This window comes from Thamnophis elegans, chromosome Z (genome assembly GCF_009769535.1).
Source record: "Thamnophis elegans isolate rThaEle1 chromosome Z, rThaEle1.pri, whole genome shotgun sequence".
Classification (NCBI taxonomy): Eukaryota; Metazoa; Chordata; class Lepidosauria; order Squamata; family Colubridae; genus Thamnophis; species Thamnophis elegans.
This window is the reverse complement of record NC_045558.1, coordinates 77,185,739-77,204,822: the sequence shown is the minus strand read 5'-3', so window position 1 is coordinate 77,204,822 and position 19,084 is coordinate 77,185,739. Positions and strand designations below refer to the sequence as shown.

General features: G+C 37.0%; 1 protein-coding gene across 1 annotated transcript in view; it reads right to left on the bottom strand.

Annotated features, from left to right (window-relative positions):
• The window catches only part of CNTNAP2 (contactin associated protein 2), a 984,443-nt gene that overhangs the window by 671,804 nt on the left and 293,555 nt on the right, over positions 1-19,084 (bottom strand). Inside the window, 1 exon segment of the mRNA XM_032235887.1 lies at positions 6,401-6,548. Within this exon segment, the coding sequence (XP_032091778.1) occupies positions 6,401-6,548 (148 nt within the window).

Here is a 19,084-nt window from a genome sequence, read left to right as displayed (position 1 = left end):
TCAATTCCTGACCCCCAATTTGAAGCTTAGTTTTATAGGACTCTTGTAGTATCGTATTTCTAATCTCTCTTGTGGTAAAATATATAACAATATCCTGAGGGAGCTGCTTCTGTTTTGCCAGCCAAGAATTAACGCGATAAATTATGTCAATTTGCTAGTCAAAATTACCCCCTGGTCTTCCCAACAGACTGTCAAACGCTTCTGAAAAAATCTGTTTCAAGTTTTCCTGCTTGTCTTCACGCAAGCCCCTTACTCTTAATGCCAATTCCATTTGCCTGTACTGTATCATAATAATTTCCTTTTCAGCATTTTCAACTTTTTGTTGCACCACCTCTGTTTTCGATATCAAGTTAATATTGGCGTCATTAAGATCATCTAGTCTATCCTCAATTCTGGAAACATGTTCTGTCAATACATTTACAATCCCCAACATATCATCTCTGATTTTGGAAACCCAGGTGTCAAGTTTATCAGATAACTCCTTATGCGCCACAGAAATCTCCTTTTTAAGCCCTTCTTTAAGTTCTTTAAATTTGGCTTCCACCTTAATTGTCTGAGTGTTAAAAGACTCATTCATTTTGTTAGTCAGTTCTTTCAGTTCCTTCAGAAAGAATTCTTTCGTTAGTGGGTCACCTATAGGGGGCATAGAGAGCGGAGGCTGCCGCTTTGTGCCAGGTATGGGTGATGTGCCCACGCTTCTGGGAGCCGAGGGGGGCATCTTTAAATTAAAATTTGGTTTAGAGGCCATTCCAAGTTTTATCTTCAACCAATTAGTAAAACTCTGCTGGCCAGTTATACAGCTATGGAGCGAGGTGATAAATCACTCCTTTCCTTTGGGGTTTACAGCTTCGAAGGGCTTTACGAAGCATTTCAAAAGATAAACATTGTTACGAAGCATTTCAGAGAGCTCGTCACCATTTTAACTGTCTCTTTAATAGCTTTAGTAGCTAGGTTATTGGAAGAAGGTCTTGTAAAAATGAAGCTAAGATTTGAACAAACAATTAAGGGTTCCCGCATGCCAGTCCTGCTCACCTTGAAATCAATAAATCAAGCTTTGTTCTGAGGAAGAGAGAGCTTACAGCTGGAATTCCCCGGCACGGAGACAGTTCTGCCCTCAGCTGGCCCCCCTCTCCTCGCAGTCACACAAACTGTGAGGACCAGATGGCACTTGCTCAGCAGAACCCGCTCACCTCCTCCTCTTCGCCTGAAGAGTAAGGTAAACAAACTGCCAGATGATAGATGATTGTCTGGCAGATAATGCAACCAGGAATTCGGGAGCAGCTATTTTAAGCTGCTTCCATCAGTAACCCCTCCCCGGAAGCCCCATAACACCTCCCTTGAAGTAGACCATAAGAAATTTTTGCAAGTAGGGATTTAAAATTCCATTTTAGTCAAAAATCTCTCTTCCTCTCTAATTGCTATCACTAAAAGCTACCATGTACATTTTACACCCTAAAACTGCATCACCAAACGTTTCTCCATCATATTGGAATTATTTGTTCCTGCAGTGGATGATAAATTCATCAAATACATGGGGAAAGATATTTAATTTATTTAAAGTAATAAATTTAATTTATGGTTTTTTAGTCCACATCTATTATGGGTGTACAGCCTCAGAAAACAGATCAAAGATTCAATGGCATCCGTCATCTTCTTCTTGACCTTTCACTTTCTTTTAACCTTTTGGCCTTTCATTGTTTTGCTTCATCTTTTATTTCCTATTCAAATCATTAATTGGTTCATTTACTTTGGTTTTTGCTTAATGGTAAGGATCTTTTTTCTCTTTTCCCACCAATCTGCTAGTTTTGCTGCCAAAGCTGGGTCTCAGACAGTACTGCTCCAGTGGTGGGATTCAAATAATTTACCAACCAGTTCTCTGCCCTAATGACCAGCTGGGTAGGTGGGGCTCGGTGGTCATGTGATCATGTGGGCGTGGCTAAGTCAATGTCATTCAAGTCGATGGGCACTTCGCCTTAGTTGTTACAATGGTAATAAGAGTTAATTGGAGAGGCAGTTTCTGTGAGCAGGGCAATAAAGATTAGGCTAGAAACTTAGGAAAAACAAAAATATTAGCTATTAATATGAATACTAAACAAAAGGAAGAACTAGGAGGGATGCTAGGATGTGAGCTAGTCAAAAAAGTCAAATATCTTGGGGTTAATATTTTAGCCTCAAACGGGAAATTATATAAGCACAATTATGAATCACTATGGCGGAGTATACAGATAGAAATGAAAAAATGGGAGAAATTGTACTTATCTTTGTTGGGTAGGATAGTGGCAGTGAAAATGAACATCTTACCAAAATTTTTATTTCTTTTTCAAATGTTACCTATACTTAAAAAAGATGTGAATCTTTTAGAATGGCAGAAGGGAATCAACAAATTTGTATGGGCAGGAAAGAAGCTGAGGGTAAAAATGAAAATAATGCAAGATGTACGCGAGAGAGGAGGCTTGAAATTACCTAACCTAAAATTATACTATGATGCAGTGGCGCTATCCGCAATTAGCGATTGGACCCATTTAACCAATGATAGAATACTGAATATCGAGGGACACGATCTGGTATATGGTTGGCATGCTTACTTGTTATTCAACAAAAAATTGGATAAGAATTTTAAAAGTCATATCTTAAGAAATGCTTTACTGCGGGTTTGGAAAAAATATCAATATAAACTAAATGACAAGTTACCCATGTGGGCAATTCCTAGACATGCAATTGAAAATATGAATATAGCAGAAAAACAGGATAGAACCACCTACAGACAACTTCTTACTTTGGAAAGGGGGGTGCTACAACTAAAATCGTTAGAGGTATTGAAAGGAGAGAAGGTAGTTCAAACATGGTTCCAGTATGGCCAATTACAGGCCAGGTGTAAAATAGACCAAAAAACTGGTTTTATCCAAGTTGAAGATAATTTGTTTAAACAAATAAGAGATCAAAGTTTAATGCATATAAAGAGGATATATAATGTACTAATACAGATGGATTCGGAAACAGAATTAGTTAAATATTGTATGATAAAATGGGCTCAAAATATTGAAGAACCAATAACGTTGGACACATGGGAAAGAATATGGGTAGGAAATGTGAAATTCACACAAGCACAAAACCTGAGAGAAAATTTTTATAAGATGTTTTATAGATGGCACTTAGATCCTAGAAAGCTGGCTTCTATGTATCTGAATGTACAGCCTAAATGTTGGAGATGTGGTTCTCTCGATGCTACATATTTTCATATATGGTGGACTTGTCAAAAGGTTAAGGCATTTTGGATAAAAATGTGGTGGATTATGCAAAATATCTTTAAAAGTAGGATAAAGTTTACTCCTCAGTTATTTTTACTAGGTATATGTACTGACTTTACAGCGCTAGAGACTAATTTGGTTCTGCACCTAATAACGGCAGCAAGACTGTTGGTGGCGCAATACTGGAAGAAGGAAGACTTGCCTACAACTCAAGAATGGACATTGAAAGTCACAAACCTAGCCGAGATGGTGAAAATATCAGCATATCTTAAAGACCATTCGAATGAGAGATATAAACGAGACTGGAAAACATGGATTGACTATATACAAAACAAATATGGGACTAAGAAATTACAGATAGCCTATGCTTAAGATTAGGAATAATCTAAACTGCTCAAAGTTAGTGTAACAGGAAGAAGCTGAGGTCAATGCAGAGATGTTATTAACTTCTTTTTTTTATTTCCTTTGTCTCAATATATTTTAGACTGTGTTTATTAAAAATCTATACCATTTACGTGCTCTGGGAAGTCGGGGGGGGGAAGGGAGGTGGGATGTTAGGGGGGAGGGGGGATATGTAGTATGTGCTAGATTTTAAAGTAACGTGACGGCACTTGTATACTGTTGCTCTTTAATTCCACTGTAAAAATAGGACAAGCTGAATATATTAATAGATTGTAGAAATACACCAAAGGGAGGAGTAGAGGGATAGAAGAAAGAGAGGTAGCGAGGGTGGGAGAGAGGACTGGAGGGAGGGGGAGAAGGAAGGGTGGGAGTGTATCGGGAGAGAGGAGTGGTAGAGGGGGAGAGGAAGTAGGGTAGAGGGGAATGATGGAGGGAAGAAGGAAAGTTGGAGGGGGGAGAAAGAAAGGGTGTATGGAGGGTCGAAGAGGTACATTGGGTTTCTATTTTGGGGGGTATTGTCGACAAGAGGAATGGCTGTGTTTGTTGTTTAATGTTATATGGCCCCGGTTATGCACAGTATATATGTGACTGTATGAAAATGAAATGGAAAATAAAAACACATTTACAACAAGATTAGGCTAGAAACAACACCAGAATGTTTCCTTCCTGCCTTCCTTACAGGATTAGCCCTGTAGGAAGTGGGAAAAAACAAAAGATTTCTTCCAACAACTGGTTCTCCGGACTGCTTAGAAAGTACCCAATCAGTTCTCCCGAATAGGTGTGAACTGGCTGAATCCCACCACTATACTGCTCCCTGGATTTGCATAGGATCACTTAGGGATGACCCAACAATTTTTGGATGGCCATGGACCCACCTCAGAAGGGATTCTTGAAGATTCCTCAGACTCTAGGAGCAGTTGGAAAGTTGCTGAGCAAATCTTCCTGTCAGCAATTTCATTTTCTAAGGAAGACTGGGTATTAACCTTCACATTTTGGATTTATTGTTTCACTCTGCTTTGTTGTCTTTAAATGTTGACCAGCTGGTTGCATGCTGGTTTATTTCAAACTCCTGCTGAACTCCAGCTCTTTTTTTCTTTTCCATTGATTGAACATTGCAAAACACATATTACTTTGCAAAGGTGAAGAAATAGGATCTCTTTGTACTAGTGATTGTTTCAAACACATTTTCAAATGTTTTTCTCAACTCTACCACAAGTGTTTGTATACTCTCAGAGCAACTCAGAGCACAAGAAAATATAAATACAAGTGTACCTAAAGCTATCTGTAGATCAGCAACCAGTGATAAAACTATCACTGGTTGCTGATCTATAGTAAGCAAATAAGCAATTAATTCCACAAATATCTGGCAATTTTTTGGAATCAGCATAATATTTTTGATACAGTTCCTATGACAAATCTGTGAATGTGATCTAACAATATAGGACTCAGAAATAGTGGTGTGAAATTTCAGTTGTCCTGACTCTTCTGTGCAATCTCTGTCATGTGAACAAACTGGTTCCTCAACATGGAAATGCTTTATATAAAATTCAAGGATAAGACTGCAGACACTTTGCTGTGTAGACAAAACTATGTGAAAGATATGAGGTGTATGATGATAATGTTTTAAACATGTTTGGGGTTCTAATGGTAGTGTGACTGGCACCATAAATGGATGCATTTCTAAAAATAATATGAGATATCAATGAAACCTATAGAGCTTTGATATGACAGATATGAGTACAAAACCATGAATTTTATTATCCTTTGCATTCATTTCTCTTAGGGCTTTTAATGCCTTTTTATACAGTATTTTGTTCCTACATGGTTTTCTCAGAAGATTACAATACTCCACTTTTATAATAGTAGTATCAAGCAATAGGACTGACATAATGGTGGAAATTATAATGAGATCCCCAGGGAAAAAAATAGAAAAGGAATTCTGCCTTGAAAATCAGAGCCAGAATTTTCATGTACATATATTACCCAGAGAGCACTGAAACAGTAAAATAATTTTAAATCAATAATTTAAAGTACATTGGAAATAGGCCCTTTATTGGTTGCAATATGAAGTTTCTTTAATTTTTATTTTATTTTAAAAATATATAGTCTACAGTGAAATGTTTTCCCAGGCAGCTTGCAAATCATTTTAAAATAACATATTAAAAAGAAATAGACATACTGACCAAACAGAAATGATTTCTAAGTAGCAACAGATACATGTAATAAAGCATGCATAACATTAAAACTTGGATATAATATTGAAAATAAACAGAAAAAACTATTCCAGAATTTATTATTTCACATTTTTTAATTTATTTGGGGTTAAGACTACCCAACCAGTGAGTCAATATAAGATTGATATATCAAGCTGAGGCTAATCAAAATGGGGGGGGGGGGGAATGAATAAATGAAATTTTGCAACTAAGCAAAAAGGAAAAGCTGCCTCAGCTTATTATCAGTCCAATAACTGTAGACCATCTATCAATATTATTATTTCCCACAAAAGCAATGAAAAGTTGTGGTGTTTTGGGGAAGCTGTTATGATGTTACAGCAAAGGTTTAATAATACATTTCAGATTAGAAAGACTAGTAATTAGTTATAGCTTCTTTATATAATGAACCTAAAATCTTTGTACTCAGGCATACTTTATACCATACTTTGCATCCAAGCAGATTTTAGATTAAAATATCATTATTTCAGAATAATTTGAAGACAGCAGATAAATAGAAGAAAACTTTAAATAACTTACAATAAGGACAGCCATAGATCTCAATCCTCAATCCAATTTGACCCTCTCCACTCCATTCCAGAGGAAGTATCCGAATGTAGCGGGCAATAACTGCATGCTGTAAATCATGTCGTACCACAGAGTCAGAATTTACATTTCCAGGAAATGCCTAGGGAGGGACAACAAAACAACAATATTATTTTAATATTTTGCCTATTTAGAGTCTATATACATATCACATGACTAAGTGTGTACATACACACAGGCACAATCACATATGTGGAAGATGGAGGAGATTAGATTGCTTCTGTGTGCTGCTGTAATTTCAGTGATATTGTCAGCGCTGAGAGAAGTTAATTATTTATTTAACAAACTGATATTGTGCATATTTGATATAATGATGTTAGATGCCTCGCAGACCCAATAAGAGCAGCATAAAAAAACCATATCTTTCTCAACGATGCTATTAACTGAACCACTCATGCTACTAACTCTGTTACACAAATCTATTCTATTCAATGCTTGGGGGGAAACAGTCCATGGAAAGCTAAAAGGCTAGTGCCTCCAGAATCTCAGTGGAAGGTTTTTGCAAATTGCTGAGATTAGTAGAGGCCTCCGGGATCCTGCAACATTTGAAGGAAAGGACCTGAGTATGCCCACACAACTTAACTTATAAAGATGGGCAATATCCTCAGGGAGATGAAATTTTACAAAAAAATTGGCCCAGTGCCATATAGAGCTTTAAAGGTTTCAACCAATATCTTAAATTTCACATGAAAAGCACTTGGAATCCTGTGGAAATCATAGAATACCCAGAACTATACCCACCAGCATTCAGTAGCAGCTTACATCTTATTGTCTTCAATGGCAATCTCAGAATGAATGGGGAAACTGTTCCAACTCTGTGTTTCCTTTGTAGCATGCAAATTTATAGAGTTTGTTTCCTAGGATGGAGAAGTACTTGGATACATATATTCTTTTGTTTTTCTTGAACTGAATAAAGAACAAAGAACTCCACATACAGATTCAAATAATTTAACAACTGGTTCTCTGCCCTAATGATGTTTTCCAACAACCAGTTCAGACTGCTCAGAAAGTTAACAACCAGTTCCACCAAAGTGGTGCAAACTGGCTGAATCCCACCACTGGAACTCAATGACAAAACTGTTACTAGTGGAAGTTTTGTGTTTTTTCTATAATTCTCATGTTCACCATAGAGGGTTTTTTTTTCATTTCCAAAAGAGAAACTGAAAAAATATAGGTACAAGTGGAATACTAACAACATGCCTGTTTCAAGGTCAGACCATTTCTGCAACATTTTGAGAAATGTTGAGATCAGAATTTCTCATTCATGTAAATCTTTGAGATTTTGGAGGTAATATTTTCAACTTCTTCACCACATATTTGTATTTAGCTAGCATTACTGTTGATATAATCTTGGTGTTTTTTTAAAACACCCACACACACACACACACCACACACACATACGTAGACTAGCTTTTGCATTCTTCGTTCATCTTCAACAAGAATTTCCTTAACTCTTTTCCATATCAAAATGGTATCATCTGATTGTCTGAGATTGCTGATGTTTCTCATAGTAATTTTGATTCGATTTCTATTATTTCTAGTCCAGTATTTCTAATGATATATCAGTATATTAAGTAAATAAATGTCTATCCTTCATACTCTGCTTTTTCTATTTTGAACCACTTGATTGCTCCCCATTACATTCTATATGTTGCTTCCTGTTCATAATAAAAATACTAGTGTAAATGAGTGCCTGCCAATCCATTACCACCTGAACTTTTGCTGGATTCATTTCAATTCCTGTTTGGGAAACTCTATAACCATAAGATAATCCAATCTTGTCTTGTGGAACTCACATTTGGTTATCTTGACCTATAGCTTGGCTTTTAATAATGTGGTAAGAACTTCACATACCAATTTGACATGCTGATTCATGGTTTTAGTATAAATTAAAATGTCATACAGATAGACAACATCTTTTTAGAGATGTTCATGCAGTACCTCATTGATTAACTGCATGAAAACTGCCGGTGCCCTTGTAACCCAAAAGGCATTACCCTATATTGGAAACTCCCAAGGGGACAATTCTACTTATCCCCTCATGAATTCTTACTCAATAATAAGCCTTAAATTGAGGTCCAACTTAATAAAGATAACCCCCTCTGATAACCGGGATAGCATATCTTTCGTGAGTGTCTGAGGATACATACTGTATGTTCCACACACACTCCATTGATACCTTGAAAGTCCACACATAGGTGCAAGCTACCATCTTTCTTTTCCCTGAATAATTCAGGGGCAGCATTGGGGAACCTTACTGGCTGTATAAACCCTCGTGCCGGGTTTTTGTCGATGTACTGTCTCATTTCTAACTCTTTAGGCGTCATAGAGTACATCCTTGTTTGGGAAGCTTGGCCTCTGGTACTATTTCTATGGCACAATCATTAGGATGATGTGGAGGGAGGATGTTGCACTCCTTTTCACTGAAAACTTCACTAAAGTCAGTATACTCCTCTGGGACTCCCACAGTCTTTGTCCCACAGTCTTTGCTAACTCTACCTCATGTTCATAACCAGCCTCTGTTCCTGTGCCTGGTTGTTCATGTTGAGGTGATTCTGGACGGATCCTAACCATATATGCCAGCACCCACTCCCCACCAAATTATCAAAGATAATAATAATAATAATAATAATAATAATAATAATAATAATAATAACAACAACAACAACAACAACAACAACAACTCCGCCGTTGCCGGTCCCAAGCCCGGATGAGAAAGGAGGAAGGTTGGGATCAGGTTGGCATCTGGTCCCGTAAAAAAACCCCCGCCAACCCATACAATATGGTGAAAAAAACGAATAAGAATTCCATACCGCATCAGTCGTGGCGCGGGTTAACAAGGGCCGCGGCGGATGTTGGGGTCCCTGGACATCCGTCGACAAGTGGGCTACAAGTGGACCAGCCAACAAAACGACAAAAATATAGTGCAGATGAAAACTGTGCCATAATGGCCTGTTACTACAACTCAGAGCCAGAAAAAAGGATATTTAAAGCGAATGTATGAATTATGGAAACAACTGCAAAAAGCTGCACTGCTTGGATCTGCACGCATATTACGAAAATACGTTACGACGTCCTAGGCCCCTGGGTGGGGCCCGACTAGTAACCAATGCCAAATCCGGCGAAACAACTGGCCGCTGTGATACAATTGTACAACAACAACAGTAATAATAATAATAATAATAATAATAATAATAATAATAATAATAATCATTGACAAATACAGTCCGAGTATTCAGCACCGATATTTCAATGCAGTTTGGCATGGAAAAATGCGCCACTGTATCCATTAAAAGGGGCAAAATCACTGCATCTGAGGGAATTGAAATGACCAATGGCCAACTAATTAAATGCAAAGAAAATGAAGCCTACAAATACTTAGGCATTCTGCAGTTGGATAACATCAAGCATGGAGAAGTAAAAACTATTGTCAGGCGAGAGTACACCAACAGAGTTAGGAAAATTTTGAAATCTAAATTGAATGGTGGAAATACAATCAAGGCCATAAATACCTGGGCAATACAAGTTATAAGATACACAGCTGGCATAGTTAACTGGACACAAGCTGATTTGGACCTTTTGGACCGAAAAACCAGGAAACTAATGACAATGCACTACAGTTTACATCCACGTGGTGATACTGATAGACTATATCTGCCCCGAAAATCAGGTGGCAGAGGATTATTACAAGTGAAGCAAACAGTTGAAGAAGAAAAACATGCACTGGCTGATTATTTAAAAGAAAGTCAAGAACATCTATTCATCGAAGTAAAGAACAAAAATCTACTGAAGGCCCAACAGACAAAACAAGAATACAGAAAAGATGTGATAAAATCAAGAATGGAGAGTTGGCAGAACAAAGCACTGCATGGTCAATTTCTGGAAAAAATAAAAGATAAAGTGGACAGTGAACAAACTTGGTTATGGTTAACAACAGGTACATTAAAGAAAGAAACAGAGTCACTACTCCTGGCTGCGCAAGAACAAGCTATCCGCACAAATGCCATTAAGGCCAAAATCGAAAAATCCTCTGATGATGCCAAATGCAGACTTTGCAAAGAAGCTGATGAAACTGTTGATCACATACTCAGCTGCTGTAAAAAAATCGCGCAGACTGATTATAAATTGCGGCACAATTCAGTAGCACAAATGATCCATTGGAATTTGTGCAAAAATTATAATATTAAAACAGCAACAAACTGGTGGGAACATCAGCCTGAAAAAGTCACCGAAAATCAGATGGTCAAGATCTTGTGGGATTTCCGTATACAAACCGACAAAATACTGGCGCATAATACACCCGACATCACACTGGTTGAGAAAAATAAGGTCACAATCATAGACATCGCAATACCAGGTGATAGCAGGGTCGCCGAGAAGGAACATGAAAAAATTGTGAAATACCAGGACTTAAAAATCGAAATTCAACGACTATGGCACAAACCAGCAGTGGTAATTCCAGTGGTAATTGGCACACTGGGTGCTATTCCAAAAGCACTGGAATTACATTTAAAACAGTTAAAAATTGACAAAATCACCATCAGTCAAATGCAAAAAGCCGCACTGCTTGGATCTGCACGCATATTACGAAAATACGTTACGACGTCCTAGGCCCCTGGGTGGAGCCAGACTAGTAACCAATGCCAAATCCGGCGAAACAACTGGCCGCTGTGATACAATTGTACAACAACAATAATAATAATAATTCTTGTGGGATTTTCACATACAAACAGACAAAATACTGGTGCATAATACACCAGACATCACACTGGTTGAGAAAAATAAGGTCAAAATCATAGACATCGCAATACCAGGTGATAGCAGGGTTGCCGAGAAGGAACATGAAAAAATTGCAAAATACCAGGACTTAAAAATTGAAATTCAATGACTATGGCACAAACCAGCAGTGGTAATTCCAGTGGTAATTGGCACACTGGGTGCTATTCCAAAAGCACTGGAATTACATTTAAAACAGTTAAAATTGACAAAATCACCATCAGTCAAATGCAAAAAGCCGCACTGCTTGGATCTGCACGGATATTACGAAAATACGTTACGACGTCCTAAATAGTATATTTAGACGTACTCTGGGTGGGACCCGACTAGTAACCAATGCCAAATCCGGCGAAACAACTGACCGCTGTGATACAATTGTATAATAATAATAAATATTTCAACATATAAATAACAAGAAAAAAGTCAAGGAAACAATTGGTCCACTAAAGAGAGATAAAGGCAAGGAAGTATCAGGCAGTAGAGAGAAAGCAGAACTGTTTAATTTATTCTTTGCATCAGTCTTCACATCAAAAATATACCTACAGCCCAACCTACCAAAAAATAACTGAAAGAGACAGACTAGAAATAAACATTAAAATAAGTAAGAAAATGATAAGAGTACATCTGTCTGATCTTGATGAATATAAATCACTGGGATCTGATGGATTACACCCCAGAGGAGCTGGCAAATGTTGCCTCAGAACCATTATATTATATCTTTTAAAAAATCTTGGAAAACTGGGGAATTATCCCAGGATTGGAAAAGAGCTGATGTGGTTCCCATCCAAAAAAATAGGGTGGGGGGGTGAGATCCAAGAAAGTACAAACCAATCAGCTTTATATAACCTGGAAAATCATTGGGAAAAAAAATAAACAGATCTGTGAACATCTAGAAACAAATCAAGTCATAACTATTAGCCAACACAAGTTTGTTAAAAACAGACCATGCCAAAGCAATCTTATTTCATTCTTTGACAAAGTAACTAAATTAGTAGACCAGCAAAATGCTGTGGACATAGTATATTTAGACATCAGCAAGGCATTTGACAAAGTAGACCACAAATTACTTCTTTGAAAGCTAGAAAAATGTGAGATGGACAGCATCACCACTAAATGGATTTGTAACTGGCTAACAAACCATATTCAATGACTAGTCCTTAATGGTTCTATATCTACTTGGAGGGTAGTAAGCAGTAGGGTACCACAAGGTTCTATCTTAGGCCCAGCATTCTTTAATAACTTCATAAATGACTTAGATGATGGAACAGAAGGGGAACTCGTCAAAATCTAGATGACATTAAGCTGGCAGGAATTGCCAATACCCAGAAAATCAGATCAGGATCCAAAAATATATTGGGTGCAATTTTGAAACATGTGGAGCATTACTTGAACATCATTGATATTGCAAAGGCAACATTACTTGAAATAGCTTAAGTATATACAGTTGCAATGTCTTTAATATTATTAAGCAACAACATCTATTATTGAGCCTTGGGAAGAACACATTTGACAAAAATGTCAAATCAAAATCCAGCCAAAACATCTGTATGTAATAATAACAGAAAAGTCTCACACATCAGAGAATAGGGAAGAGGGTACTGTTATCCCAATGGAGTTATATGAAACTTCTATATTTCTTCATAATGCTTTTGCTTACCTAAAAAAAAATATCTTTGCGATCTTGCATCCAGTTTTTATTTCCTTAATATGACATTTATATTTTTCTGGTTGAATATAGAAATTCTTTATGAAATGCAATGTTCTCCAATTTGTGCTTTCTGATTTCTCTTTGCCAACAATTTTTTGAAGGCTGAAAAGAATATATAGCTAAGCCAGAACTGCCCAATTCAGAGACTGATGAAAACAGTGACTGCAATTTCATGGTCTGTATCATACTGCCAAGTGCTTCTCACTGTAAACGACAACTTACATTTGGCCCATTCTTAGAAGAATTTCAAGTAACTGAATGGAACCATATACATAACCAGTGTCTGTATGTTATGGTAGTAAATTTACATATAATTTCTTGACAGGTACATAAAGCTTTATTAAATAAGTGGGTTAAAAACTTCTGTTTTAATTCAACTAATTCAGCTATTTTCTATTGGTGTCTAATATGAAATCTTTTCTTCTTTTTTCAAAAAAATTGAAAGATATTTTGGCTCAGCCTTAATTTACAACAATAGGAGAATGAAAGCTGACAAATGTTCAAACTGAATTTTGAACAGTAGTACTACATGTGAACACATGGCCAATAACTGATAAATAATGGAAAAGCCAAGGGAGTTCCAAAAAATACATTATTTTAATGTTATTTATTATATTGTTTTTTACTGTATAGATCAAAAGAAATTGTAGGTGGTCTTTAAATACATGGATACATGACTTGCTGCCTCATCTGTCTTGGTAATCAAGCATAATAAACAAACAACTCAAACTGTATAAATAAACATTTCTGACATTTAAAAAAACCATTGACCAATATAGCCATCCTTCTTTTCCATAATAGTTATAAGCCTTGGAGTCTGTCAGTTTCTTGACCTGTAGCCATCAACTTTTTGTGCAGCAGCAACCACAGATTCCCACACACTGTTCAGAAAGGTGTACTGTTTTCCTTCGCTGTAAATCTCCCATTTAAGAAGATCCCACAATTTCTCAATAGGGTTTAGGTCAGGTGAGGAAGCGGGCCATGTCATCTCTATGGTCTTTATAGTTAGCCACACAGTGGAGTACTTTGATACATACGATGGAGCATTATCCTGCATAAAAATCATGGTCTTCTTGAAATACAGAAACTTTTTCCTGTACCACTGTTTGAAGTAAGTGTCTTCTAAAAACTAGCAATAAGCTTGGGAGTTAATTTTGAGTCTATATTCAACCTGAAATGGTCCAACTAGCTCATCTTTAATAATACCAGCCCAAACCACTACCCCAACTTGCTGGCATCTGAGTTGAATGGGGAGCTCTGTGCCTATTGCTGATCCAGTCATGGGATCATCCATCTGGTCTGTCAGGAATCATTTTCATCTCATCAGTCCATAAAAACCTTTGAAAAATCTGCCTTCAGATATTTCTGGGCCCAATCTTGCCATTACAACTTACATGTCTTGTTCAGTGGTGATTGGGTCTCAGTATTCTTTATCTTGGCCATGTCTCTGAGCACTGAATACCTTGTGCTTCTGGGCACTTCAGGTAGGTTGCAGTTCTGGAATATGACAGCACTGGAGGATAATCACTTTTGATTCTTCTCAAATCTTTTGCAGTTAATGTGATTTTTTCCCCCAACACATTTCTTGCGATCCTGATGACTATTTGCATCAAAATGTTTGATGTTTCTGTGATCACATCCTGATATCTTAGTAATTTCAAGAGTGCTGCATCCCTCTGAAAGACTTTTTACAATTTTTGATGTTTTAGAGTCAGTTAAATCTCTTTATTGGCCCATTTTGCCTGAGGAAAAGAAGCTGCCTAATAATTTTGCACACCGTGATATAGAGTGCTTAGGCCACACCCTCCATTATTACACACATATACTACCTCATATGTTTATATCCATTAAGCATTCAAGTTTATACAGCTTGAAGATGGAAAATATGCATAAAATGATGATGTGGTCGAAATACTCACTTGCCTAATAATTGTGCACATAGTATATCAAACAGAATATGAAGCAAGTATGGAAGCTTCATACTGGCAACAATATTACAAAATAATGGTTTTCCCAGTTGTAGTAAATGTCAGTGAAAGTATCAGAAAAGATGAACAAAATAGCACTGGTGCTTTTAAATTATGGTATTGGGGAAAAAGTGTTGAATTAGAAGAACAAATATTTCAGTAGCAGTTGTAAAATCAAGCTGCTTGCATGAATAACTAATTAATAACCCACTCCTGTCAACAAGAATGACAGGATATCACTCTGATGCTTGGAAAAATAAAAGGCAACTTAAAAAAAGGCCAACGATAGCAATAGGAATGATACAAGCATAAGCTTTTAAAAATGCAGAGTTACTTGACAGACAATTCTGGTAAAATTGGGTTTATCAAGTCTTGAAGAATCTGAAATGGGTTGATGCCTGAACAACCATGTACAGATGTGTGAATCCTCACACATCTGTACATGTGTATACATCTGTACATGTGAATCCAAACCAGATAATACAAAACTTACTGGATTTCCTTGATATTTTGTACAAGGAGGAACTGCTAAACTCAATGCCCTAATTTAAAAAAATTGTGTGACTGCTCTTAATTCTGAGTCTTTCATGACTCTACAGTTTTCAATATACCATTATTCTTGGTAGGAAATGTTGTTCATTGCTGTTGTTTTTTTGTCACTTCTTCTCACACTATAGTTTGTCAGTAAGATGCAATTTAATTGCATTCCACACAATCATTCTTCAGCATTTGGTGAACCAACTGGATCTATTAGGTTTTAATACTTCTTTATGTAACTGGATATTTGATTTCCTTATTGACAGACTCCAGTTTGTGCGAGGTCGAAGAAAAGTTTGCAATTTCATCTCCTTGAGTATGGGTTCCCCACAGGACTGTGTCTTGAGCCCTTTACTTTTTACTTTGATAACCCTTCCTGCTGTGCTACATCTGCTCTGAATCATATTGTGAAGTATATGGATGACATGGTAGTGGTGGACTTATTTAGCATGACAGTGAAGATTCTCATAGGGAAGAGGTGAGGGATTTGGTGAACTGGTGTAATAAAAATAACCTGGTTTTGAATGCTAACAATGCAAAGGAGATCATTATTGATTTTAAAAAGTGCTGGCATAATCTTACTTTACTTCATATCAAGGCTGCGTCTGTGGAGGTGGTCAATAGTATTAAGTAGCAAATAACTAACAAGCCGACCTGGACTCTTTGTATGTTATCTTTAGTGAAGTGTGCAAACCAGCATTTCCATTTCCTGCTTCGGATGAGGAAAGCACATCTTTCTCCTTTTGTCCTAGTCACTTTTTACAGAGGCACAATTGAGAGCGTTTTAACAAACTGCCTCACTGTTTCATTTCATGACAGCAGTGCCTCAGATGGAAGGTCCATACAGAGAGTGTTTAATAATAACACATGCTGACTGGCACATAGGTGTTGCTTTGTCTCAAAGGTGTTGCTTTGATATGGATATAGAGAATTACCACCCTCTTTTTTTGCCATATTAAGTTTATTTATTGATTGAGATGAAATTGCTGTTGTACCCTTGTACAATAAATGGACTGATTTAAATGCTCTCTCAAATACAGAAATCTCCTTTGAAAAATAAATCTAAACAAACATGTTTTTGTTTTAAAAATTTTCTAGGAATAAAGCAAGCAGGAGATGGCCTGGGTTCATAGCCTAGATTACATCAGTTCCCTGAATCTTAGCACATTGTTTCCTAGCAAAGCAAAATAAATTTGTTTCTAGGTGAACGGAAAAGTTACATGCTATTACTCTAAATTTATTTGTTGAGAAAGCTGTAGGGCCAATAGAAAGGTGGTACTCTAAGGTATTTAAGCTGGCTTGTCATCATTAGGCATTTCTTGATAAGCAATGATACTTCTGTCTTGGGTAAAAGTGTTTGGTACAAACTGGAAACGAGTGAAGTAGATTACTATGTTCCCTTTCAGTTAGATTCAAGCTAAAACAACATTTTGGATGATGTCTGGTGAGAGTGAGATGGCAAAGTGCATTGATCCTGGCTTTATTTGATTTCCTGGCAGCTTTTTATATCATCAACCTTGGCTTAAAAATGGGGGTGGGCCACAATGCATTATGTTGGTTTTATATGCTGCTCTACAATTGTAATAAAGATCTTATTCGATTTGTGCTGGTTTTCTTCTTTCCTGAAAAATTGATTGCACTCAATATTGGTTGGGGTCCTATCCTTGATAGGGATCCACAGAAATCAGTTCTCTTCCTGTTCCTGTTTAATGTATAAATGAAACAACGGATTTACATAGTCTGTCACCAGGGTATTAGTATGCCGATGGTATCCAATTTATATACTAGTGTCATTGGTGATGTTACTGATGACCTATCTAAGATCCTGTAGGCTATTAGGTCTGGATGGAGAACCATGGGTTTCAGTTTGACAAGATTGAATGATTTTGGTAAACAATGAAGATAAATATCACTGCTAAAGTGATTTCTGTTGTAAATAAAATTAATTTTCTTCTAAAGTGATTTCTGTTGTAAATAAAATTAATTTTATATATATATATATATATATATATATATATATATATATATATATATATATATATATATATATATATATATATATATATATATCATGTTAGTATAAATCCATTGCCCTTGTGGGATATACATTTTAAAAAATAGAAATAATGTTCTCCTTTAGCATAATAAAGATTTTTAAAAAATGGTTGAGAAGATAAAGGCAAGATAAATAGATGAAACTAAAAAAATCCTAATGATGTGAAATATCTCCCTCCCTCCCTCTCTTCTTCCTTGTTTTTCATTTTTTTCACATTTTTGCAAAATCTTTACTCGGTTTACAGGGGAAGTTCATGGAAATTCATCTCTGGAAAGGAAGGGGCAAATTCTGGCCATCAGAACCTCATTGGCAAAGAGAGTCTGAGAAATCAGCCACTTGTATGGTGCCCCTTGTGAGGAAACCACAGGATTCAAAGGTTTTGTAAGCAACTCATGTGCTCCTACTTGAGCAAGGGTTGGACTAGAAGACCTCCAATATCCCTTAAGCTCTATTCTGATTGATTCATATATTGAGGACCTCTCCCCAAATGATTAGGAATCAGCATGGGCTATCTAGATGCTTCACTTGCTATTCCAATGTACAAGAAAAACCCACTTAAATCAATGAAACTAAGTCTACATAGAGACTAGTTTATAAAGTCTTCATAATATTTTCATCTTATTTGAAATATCTTCTTTATTTCACTATGATTAATTTTGCATTAATTTGCCTCAACAATGTGGCATGGGTAAAAGTTATTTGAGGGACTGGTTTTCCAAATTATATCCACTTGTCCCATCAGGTCAAGCAGGAAAGCTTTATTGGTGCCATATACTAAAGAGTTACTAAAGAGTCATGGGACCTAGGCAGTGTGTATAATGGTATTATACATATAATGGTATGTGGGGATGACTTTGAGGCACTAGGGGAAGAATTTATGCCTAGGTAATGATCAGATAAGAAAGGAAGGAACTTTTAGGAAGGTCCTGTTTAGATTGATCAGCCTGTAAAAATTGAAAGCTGGAGATCTGTACTTTCAGACTTAAATGATTCTGTTAATGTAATTTTACAATAAAGTAGAATTAGATCAGCTGATTATATTTCTTGTCTGGTTCACTTGGGTAGGCTGACAGTTTGCGTTTTCTTCTGAGGCGTTACCTATGAAACCTCCTGAGATGATATTAGCCCCATTCCTTCACATCTTCTGGAATCTTCCCACTAATCTTTGGGGCTTCATAATGAGCCAGCAAAGATGGTTGTGATGTTTAACTGTTTAACTGTTTATTTCATTTGTATGCCGCCCTTTTCCCCCGAGGGGGACTCAGGGCGGCTCACAGCTCAAAACAAGGGAAGGGGGGATACAAACAATTTGACAAACAACACAAAACAATACATAATTTAAAAGCGCAACAATCATACCATTCGAGATAGGGGCACGGTTCTTTAACCACAGGCCTGTCGGAACAGCCAGGTTTTAAGGGCTTTGCGGAAGGCCTGGAGGGTGGTGAGGGTGCGAATCTCCACGGGGAGTTCGTTCCAGAGGGTCGGAGCAGCCACAGAGAAGGCTCTCCTCTGGGTAGTCGCCAGTCGACACTGGCCAGCGGATGGAATTCGGAGGAGGCCTAGTATGTGGG